The sequence below is a fragment of the Crocuta crocuta genome, unplaced genomic scaffold (genome assembly GCF_008692635.1).
Source record: "Crocuta crocuta isolate KB4526 unplaced genomic scaffold, BGI_CrCroc_1.0 scaffold13, whole genome shotgun sequence".
NCBI classification, from domain to species: domain Eukaryota; kingdom Metazoa; phylum Chordata; class Mammalia; order Carnivora; family Hyaenidae; genus Crocuta; species Crocuta crocuta.
The window spans coordinates 572,307-581,713 of record NW_027530007.1 but is presented as its reverse complement, the minus strand read 5'-3'; the positions used below and the strand labels follow the sequence as shown (position 1 = coordinate 581,713).

Genomic DNA, 9,407 nt, shown 5'->3' with positions numbered 1-9,407 from the left:
GCTCGAGGCCCCGCCCACCCCGCCCTCACGGGCGCACGGCGGAACTACAGCCCCCATGATGCAGCTGGCGTCCCTAGGCTGACGTCATTGGCTTGGGACGCCCCGGCGGTAAACGATCCCGCTGAGACGCCTCTCCCGGCGCTCAGCCGGCAGACCCCCTGACCCGTAAGGGGTGATAGGGTCTACCCCCCTGAGCTCGGAGTCAACCGATTGATCAGGGTCAGGGCGGCAAATGTGCGGCGGCTAGTGACGTGCGCGTCCTCCCTCCTCCTCCCGCCTCTCTCCGGGGTGGCGCCGTCTGGTGACGTTGGGGGCATGATGGCTGCCGCGAGGCCAGGAAGGTGAAGGTGAGAGGGCGAGCGCGCCGGAGGGGTGGGGACCCGTCCGGCCCAGTCCGGCGAGTGCGGAGCAGCCCGGCGGGGACCCGTGGGACGCTGGGGCCCCCGGAACTCGGTATCCGGGCAGGCGGGCGTCCCCACGCCCCGGCCTCACTGCGGGGCCTTCCGCGGCCCTGCGAGGAGGGGGCGGTGTCTGGACTGGGGGTGGGGTTCCTTGAGGTTCCTCGTCTCCCCCAGCCTTCCCACCTCGGCGGCCCCATCCCACCCAGGCCCTTTCTTCGTTTCGTATCCAGTCTTCTATGTGTGCCCGCGTTTACTCCGCACAAGATAAGTGCCCACGTTCACCACCGTAGCGCCCTGCCCTCTCCCACTTTGGGCACTTCCTGCACTCAGGTGCAGTCACCTATTTTCTTGTTTGACTTCTCACCCGAAGGTAAGCTCCTCGAGGGCAGGTACTCTTTTACCCATCCCTAACTCTGGCACTTAGCATGTACACAGAAGGCACACAGAAGGTGCCGAATAATTAACCGTTTGGATGCATGAAGCCAAAACTGCCCGTCCTCTATTGTAATCCTTCATTGCCCTGTTCCTTTAATTTCTCCATGTTCTCTCATTTTCTCCTCCCAGAAAGGCCTCTGATTATTATCACCCTTCCCTCCCCGAAGGGTGGAGTAAGGCAGATCCACGAAGTTAAAAACAAGTGTGCTTTGGAGTCAGAGGGAGGTGGTATCTCAGTTCCTAGTTTGGCCCCTTCCTGGCAGTCTAAACCTTTTAAGTACCCCAAGCCTCTGTTTGCCCCATAGAATTAAAATTAAGTGAGATATATTTTTACAGCATCTAGCACACATAGTTTTTCAGTAAGTTCTACTTCTGCTTCTCTTCCTCACCCCTGCCTGCCCATCTCTAGTCCCCAGTTCCACGATCCTCAAGACCAGTCCCTGTTCTGGTCTGCTACCTCCTCTCCTCTCACCTCTCTGGACGTGGACTTGTCTTTACCAGGGCTCCTGCTGCTCACCAGCACGTGTTTGTGCGTCCCCACACCTGTGCACACGTGTTGTGTTTTTCTCCAGGGTACTTCCTCACATACCATCCCAGTACGGGGCAGTGACTAAGCTTCCCTCAGGGATGAGTTTGTTTGGCTTTAAACTTGATTAAACATGTTTTGCACACTTTTTTTCACTGCTTGTTGACACCTCCCTTTTCCCTTCCAATAAGTCGGAGTTGGTGGCGTCAACACCATCAGTGGCCAGGCCACCCTCAACCTGAGACAGGACAGAGGAGACTTCAGATTCCTTTCGTCTTTTTTGGCCCCCGCCATGCCCATGATGCCCAGCCTGTGAAGGTCTCTCACCATCCAAAAAGTAAGTGGCGGCTGGGGCATGCGGCACCCTGGATCTGGGTTGAAGTTCTAGAAAGGGGTGTGTTCTGTTGGCGGTCCAGTGGTTGGGGCCGTCTTTGCCCAGAGCTGGAGTTTTCCAGTCTGTGTTGAAAAGAACCGCCTGTCCTTTCTCCTTCCATGGTGGATTTCACTGGTGGCGGAGAGAGCCGAGTTAGAGGTTGACAGTTCAGAAAGTGGCTGGAATCTTTGGGCTCCCCGAGGAATTGGTCTCCATCTCCCTTGCTCTCTGCTATGCTGGCTCCTCCCTCCCCGTCTCTGCCCAGCAGAGACTGGCTCCTTATCACAGCTCGGGAGTCTGCTCTGCCCCCTTTACCCTGTATACTATTTTGTTTCAATTTCTCAGCCTCTCCTCTGTTGCAGTTGTGCCAGCAGACGATCCGTGGACCTATTTTATTTTCCCTCCTAGGAGGTGCTGTGCCTAAAACTGGGTAAGGAGGTGGTGTGGATTCAGGGACTCTGCTTGGTATCCAAACACGCCATGCAGTGAATTTTGCTACTGCTGTTTTCACATGCAAGACATCTAATACTAATAGCCTGGGTGGAGGCAAAGCTTTTTTTCAGTTTAGAATTGGGTCTGGCTCTGGTCTTAGGTTACTATCTGTTAACACTGTGTCCCTGGCACTTTTTGGGGGTCGGAGAGGGAAACTACCAGGATGAATGAGGCTTTCCCTCCTGTTCCTCAGGATTTTAAAAACCATTACATAGCAGAGCATTTTGTTTAGATATAGTTGTGAAATGCTGCATTAGATAAAATTAAACCAGTGTCTTTATAACAGGCCTTTCCCCCAAAGTCTTTGCTTTGGTCATGTGCTCTGATGGAGGCTGACTGTGGTATATCGTGTTTTAGAAATTTTTTCTACTGCGGCACCCTTTTCACACGGAGCATTGGGTGCACTCCATTTCTGTGGACCGCACTTTGGGAAATGCTGCCACGAACTCTCTGAAACACTGACTTGAAGAGCACTTCACGGCTGTCACCGCAGCTTGAAGCATGCCACTTAATGTTCAGCTGGTATTAGAGCCGCTCTAACCTAGCTATGCCCAGGGGACTGGACCTGCATGCCGGCAGTGAGCCCTGCGGTGAAGTAGGCACTATCAGGGCCTTCCAGAGGAGGGACAGGATCCCAGATGCTTCCTACCACTCGGCAAGGGTAGGAAGCCAGCCAGGCAAAGCCGCAAGACAGTGCCCCTCACCCCCCGCGCCCGTTTTGGCTTGTTTGTGTGTGTTCTGTAACTTTGGTCTGTTTGTGCACATCTGTATGTCTGGTTTTGCTCTTTGAAAGATCAGATCGTGGAGTCAGAAAGGTTTGTTCAACTGTCTTGCTTCCCTGAGCTGCAACCACTAAGAAACTGATGCTTAGCCAAAAGCCGCTTTTTAAGAAAAAAAGTAGATTTGTGTATTCTAGGGAAGGACGGTAAGAAGGCTCTCCCGCGGAGGGGCATTCACTAATTCATCCGTGTCTCTCACGGCTGTAGGAGACGGGGTGATTTACAAACCATGAGGTTGCATGTCCTTTTTGGAGATGTCTGGGAAGGGTTCGTGGAGGGGTGATGCTAGAGTTGGGTCTAGAAGGACAACAGGAGTGTGCCAAACGGGTGAAACAGAAAAGAGGATTCCAGGCTGGAAGCGGCATGTATAACACAGACAGGGAGCCTCACCTTGGGAGTAACTGAGCCAGAGAAATCAGAAATCAGGTTTGGACAGGTTGGGGGTAAGGATCTGTGAGAGCTGGGGTGGGCGGCTGCAGGCTGCGGAATGCTGAGAGCCGCTCAGGCCCTGGACTGGCAACTCCGAGCAGATCTCATAACCTTGAACCGGTGAGTTTTTACTGGCGTGCACGCCTTTGACTCTTAACGCTTACCGAACACTAGCATTTTTGGTTTTGTATCTTCTGGGCGGCAAACAATGGCCAGAACTTGAAAGCACATGTTTCTAAGAGCCCCACTGATCCCAGGGAGCTTTCTGCCTGCAAGCAAGTCACTTCTGGGGGTGGGCCCTGCTGCCCCTCAACCCCGAGCAGACCTGTTCACTGGGTTCCCCGTGACGGTGGGGGAGCCGTGGATGTGCTGGTGGAGTCGTCTCTGCCCTTCCCTGAAGGCTGGGTGTTGGAGGGGAGAGTTGCCCTATCTTGCTGGTGGAGTTTATTATGGTTGTTACTTTATAACACGTAAAATCACCTTTAAGTTTGTACTCTGTCATCCTGAACCTTCTCCATCTGCGTGGAGATGCTTGGCCTGCTTGAAGGAATTCACGCTTGGCCTGCATGAAGGAATTCAAGGCTCTGAGGTTCAATAACTTGCTCAAGTTTACATGGCCCAGGGAGAGTACGAGTTGAACCCAGCCCTGGTTCCAGAATCTGTCCCCTACAGCTGTATCATGCCCCATGCAGACCCCTTTCTGTCTCCTTTTGATGCTTTTCTCTTTTTGCACTCACCCAACATTCTCCGAGGGTCTTAACCTGCTGGGCCACAGGAAGCCTGATTTCAGTGCTGCTTCTGCTCGGGAGGAGTGCTTTCTTCCCAATTGATTCCCCTTCTGAGAGTTCTGTTCCCTCAAAATTCCGTGACACCTTGACCTCCGGGCTAAGAAAAGTGCACAGTTGTAGCGAGGAGGAAGGAAAGAATGGACATATAGTTACTCGTCTCTCCTCTCTCTCTAGGAATCATTAACAAAGTAATTTGTAAGTTTAGGCAAAACATGTGGGTTGGTGTTTTCCCTGTGAGTCTGCCTGTCTGCCTGCCCACTCTTTGGGATGATTAGATCCTAAGAGCCAGTTTTCAGTCACTGCGCTTCCTCTGGATGTTCTTCCTTTTCCTCAGGGACCTGTTCAGTACCTCTGGCATGCGTGAGCTGCCTCGTTTCCCCGATGCAGCGAGTGCTGAGTGCTGGCTCCCGTGGAGAGCCGATGGTGCTGTGTTTAGGGCGGCCTGGGAGGGAGGGCCAACAAGAATTTGCGGGGTGTTGGAGACGCAGAACCGGGCACACGCAGCTGTGTGGGGTTGGAGGGGCCTTTGTCCCCAGGCATCTAGGATCTGAGGCCTCTGCCGGGGAGAGGCAGCTCTGCGCACGGCGGGAACTCAGGGGCAGTACACTTACGGGACCAGACATTTCCAGCCGCATCTGGATGCCACCTGCTCTGCTCTATCTGCTGCTTTTGACTTTGAGCAAACATTTGTAGGACTTTGGGGCTAAGCGTCACGGCCCCTATTGTGTTATCGTTCTTTGGAAAACATAGGCTATAAAGATCAAGAGCAAGAGAACTACCTACCCCAAAACAGGCTGCTGATAAACAGGTATTAATAGTGTTATCACAGGAGGTGGGTTGTAGACTTTCTCTCCTGTGCCCACATTTTCTACAGTTCGCACGCCCACTTGCAGTGAAGGAGACCAATAAGCATCTTTAAATAAAGAGTAGAAGCAGACCTCTCTCTCTTGAGTATCACCCTTCCGCATCCACCCCCGACCACCACCAAAAATACAAACATAAAACCTGTTCAGAGTTAGGGCCATTGTGACCTGGAGAGCAGAGTGGCCAGGGGCGGGTGGCAGGGGTCACTGACTTTGAGCATCACTTTGTTTTCACCACTTTCAGTCTTCAGTGCTTTTTCTCAGGTGGGTGATATGTAGCAAAGAAGCGAGGTTTCTGTCACACTTTTCTGCCTGAGCCTGAGAGGAGGGCTTCGTGTGTCCCCTCGTGATCCTGGCCTGGCTCCCTGTGGTGGGGAAGGCTGGTGCTGCCGCTGTTCCACAGGCTAGGACCAGCCAGCGCACGGCCCAAGCCCAGGGCCCTGGCTGTAGCTGTCTGAGCGCCCATGCGTCCTCTGCAGTCCCTGCTTGCTCTTGAGGACACCAGTTCTTACCTTCCCGTCCCGGATCTAGTCCTGGAGGGCCCGTGTTCCTGATGGCCCCCAGAGCTGGTCCCCGGTCCCCCACTGCACCCCGTCACAGCCCCAGCAGAAGGTCCGAGCCGGGACTTCCTGGGTTGACTCACGTTGTCTTCTCTTGCAGCGCGATGTCCCTGCTTTTCTCTCGGTGCAACTCCATTGTCACAGTCAAGAAGGACAAGAGACACATGGCTGAGGTGAATGCTTCCCCACTCAAGCACTTTGTCACTGCCAAGAAGAAGATCAATGGCATTTTTGAGCAACTGGGGGCCTACATCCACGAGAGCGCCACCTTCCTTGAAGGTGAGCCAGGCAGCCTGCTCGGACGGGCCCACACCTGTCAGTTTCCGTACGTAGGTGGGAGGATGGGGGACGTGGAGCCCTGCTCCTGGCTCGTCCCCAGATAGGTGTCACCTTCAGCCGTGTTCTGCTTTGGGGATCATGTGGAATTGGGCTCCCGGGAGATCAGGCCAGGAAAACAAGGGACCTGTGACGTAAGAATTCTGTGTATCCTGTACCATCTAATCATGCGGGGAAGGTGAATCTCAGTCCCACGTAGAAGACAAGCAGATGGAGGTTTTGAGATTTGCTCAATACCTGGTAAGTTACATGGCAGGGCTCTGCCCGGTGTCTCTGACTCCTCAGCCCGGGTGTTTTCCTTGGTTCTGGCTGCCATGCGTACCTGTGCGGTGGGGGTATTGGCCGTCCCTGGCCAGGGTGTTCTTTCTCTGATATTTTTAGTCAGCGGGGCTATGGAAAGGAAACTTGCGTCACTGGCACCTTCTCCACTAGTTACTAATTTGAGCCCAGCCTCTAGTCCCTGCTCAGTCAGCAGAGGACGGGTACCCAGCGCTCCACTCGGTCGATTGCCAGCCCAGCCTCTGGTTTTCTGAGGCTCCCTCTCTAGAAGGTGTACGTTAGCTCTGGTATCTGGGTTTGTCCGTCAAGACCGAGTCTTTTCTGCCCTTGGTTTCCTTGTTTGTGAAAGAGGCACTCAAGCGAGACAAAGGTTGTTTTAAATTCTAGTCTGCAAAACCCTCCGTGTTCATGGAAATGGCCCAGGTACACGCTTCACCCTCTGCTTTCCAGCAGCGTGGCTTGGCTTCGGGTTGGTTTACGTGACAAGCTCCTTCTTAAGAAAGGGAATGTTTCCAGCGCTGCGGTGTGAATGTTTGCATTCCCCCCAGGTTCACATGTGGGAATCCTCAGACCCGGTGTGATGGGGTTCAGCGGTGGGGCCTGTGGGAGGTGATTAGGTCATGAGGGGGGAGCACTCATGAAGGAGATTGGTGCCCTTCTGAGAGACCCCCAAAGCTCCCTGGCCCCCTTCTGCCATGTGAGGATACAGTAAAAAGCCTGTGACCCAGGAGAGGGCCCTCCCCGACCTGGGCCAGCGCCCCGATCTGAGGCTTCCAGTTCAGAACTGGGCACAGTACACTTCTGGTGTGGATGAGCCGCCTAGTCTGTGCGGTTTCATTGGAGCAGCCTGAGTAAACCAGGACTGGGAACGGACTCTGCTCTGTGCCTGGCGTGGTGCTTGATGCTGGAGGAGGTGGTCCCTATGTGCTTGTTAACGTGAAAATCCAAGTTGTCGAGTTAGAAGACTGGTGGCTAAAGTTACTCTAGTTCATGACCCATTTGTTCGGCAGTAACTCGGGGGCGCCTGGCTCTGCATGCAGACATGGGGCAGGAGCAGGCCCCTCCTCCCAGAGCCCGGCTGACCATCTGGGATGCTCTGACTCACTCGCTCTGAGGGTGCCGGGGACAGACACGTGCCTCATGAAGGGGTCTGTGTGCAGGCTTTGGGAACGGCTGCTTGGATTCCTGTTCCTGTGAGGCTAGGTGGCTTCCTGTTGGTGGGCTGCAGGGGAAAGGGCTGGAGTGCTCCAGGTATGCGTTCGGGCCTGCCCTGGCTGGGGGCGGGGATGGGGGCCTCCTGGTCAGCCTTCTTGCTCTTTCTTTTCAATACGGCCACTTGCTTGAGAGCCCAACTCCCTCTAGGCTTGTTCCAGAAACCATGCCCATGTGCCCCTAAGAAGTAGGAGGGGGATGGGTCTGAAACTGGGGTGACCAGGGGACCTGGGAAGCCTTGGCGGTTTGGTCACTTGCGCTCATGGCATGCTGCAGGGGAGACTCACCCGGTGGTCTCTGAATGCCGCCTGTGGTCACGAGTGCCCTCGTCGGCCTGGCTGCCACAGCAGAAACACCACACGCTGGGTAGCTTAGAAACAGCAGGAGCTTACCTGTCATGGTTCTGGAGGCTGGCACGTCCGAAGTCCGTGCTCCGGCAGATCCGGTGTCTAGTGAGGGCCCGCTTCCTGGATTGCTGTCTTCCTGTGTAGCATCCCAGGAAGCACGTAGCAGGGGTGGGCTAGCTCTCTGGGTTTCTGATAATGGCACTAATCCCAGTCCCGTCACGTGGTGGGGCATAAACATTCAGTCCGTCGCAGCGAGCGCGTGCTGAGGGGCCAGACGCCCGTGACTCTGGCCAGCGGACACGTTCTCCTGGTGCATGTACTAGATGGGATGCTCGTTTGCTCCCACTGGCCATCTGTTGCCTATCTGCCGGTCAAAGCCACCGGGAAAAAGCAGTGCAGTGATCCCAGGACCTACTGGCTTAACACACGTGGTGCTTCTGCTGAGTGTGGGGACCGCGCAGTTAGGCTTTCACGTGGGGGATGAAGCAGGTGAGCTAGCTGGTCACACCACGGGGAGGTGGGTGCTAAGGCAGGAGAAGTACAGGGTGCTTTGGGAGCACAAACAAGGGGATCGGACTCAGGTTGGGGGGAGTTAGGCGAGGCTTCTGGGGCTGTGCAGTCCATGCTAGATGAGGCTAAGTGGGGGTGAGCCAGAGCGCCCCAAGGCAGTGCATCTGTGCACCGGCTGGGCGAGCGGGAGGGGTGCACTGAGCCAAGCCCAGGGTAACCGGAGGCAGCGTGGTGAGGATGGGGACGTGCCGTGTGGGATGGGGCTGGCGGGAGGCCCTGCTGGAGCACAAGGCAGGGTGGGGCAGGGAGGGCCTCGTGAAGGTGCATGGGGTCCCGTGCTGCCTGTGCCATCTATTGAGTGTGGGGCGGGTAAATGATGAGGGTGGGTGAGACCGTGTTTGGAAGGTGATCAGAGCAGTGCCTGGTGTGTAAGGAGTGCTGTGTTTGGTAAGTAAAACACCTGGACGTGACGGCAGCAAACGTTCTAGTGCTCGAATGGACATTGTTCGTTCATCCTTGCAACAGTCGCAGGAGGTGGGCACTGCCCTTCGTTGTGAGAGACGAGTCTGAGACCGGGCGGGGCTCCCTCGCCTGAGGCCACGCAGCTGGGAAGAGGTGGGGACACTACCTCCTGGCTCTGGAGCCCGGGCGTCTGCGCTGCGGCAGGGAGTCCGGCCTTCAGGGGTGGTGGCCGGGAGCTGCGGCTGTGGACTCGGTCTCCCGCGGACAGAGCGGTGACCCGTGTTCAATCTCCACCTGCAGACACCTACAGGAATGCAGAACTGGACCCCGTTACGACAGAGGAACAGGTTGTGGACGTCAAAGGCTACCTGTCCAAAGTGAGGGGCATCAGCGAGGTGCTGGCCCGGCGGCACATGAAAGTGGCTTTTTTCGGCAGGTGAGTCTGTGACGCCGTCATGCCTTCTTCCTGGCTGGGAGGGAGGGGGGCACATGTGTGGCCGCACAGCCTCTTCCTCCTATTAAATTTTTAATGGTGGCGAAATACACAGCATGAAAGTACTTGGTACGTTCACACTGTTGTGCGGTCACCACCATCCTTCTCTAGAACTTCTTCAT

At 55.4% G+C, this 9,407-nt stretch overlaps 1 protein-coding gene across 2 annotated transcripts in view; it reads left to right on the top strand.

Annotated features, from left to right (window-relative positions):
- The first annotated feature begins 231 nt into the window (after positions 1 to 231).
- The window catches only part of MFN2 (mitofusin 2), a 28,460-nt gene continuing 19,284 nt past the window's right edge, over positions 232 to 9,407 (top strand). The window contains exons 1-4 of one of the 2 annotated variants that reach the window (XM_077763787.1): positions 232 to 347; positions 1,554 to 1,699; positions 5,747 to 5,925; positions 9,093 to 9,228. In XM_077763787.1, coding sequence (XP_077619913.1) covers positions 5,751 to 5,925; positions 9,093 to 9,228 — 311 coding nt within the window. In that variant the 5' untranslated portion in view covers positions 232 to 347; positions 1,554 to 1,699; positions 5,747 to 5,750. Of the gene's footprint in view, positions 348 to 640; positions 772 to 1,553; positions 1,700 to 5,746; positions 5,926 to 9,092; positions 9,229 to 9,407 lie in introns of those variants that run through there. The other variant, XM_077763788.1, reaches the window with a different exon arrangement.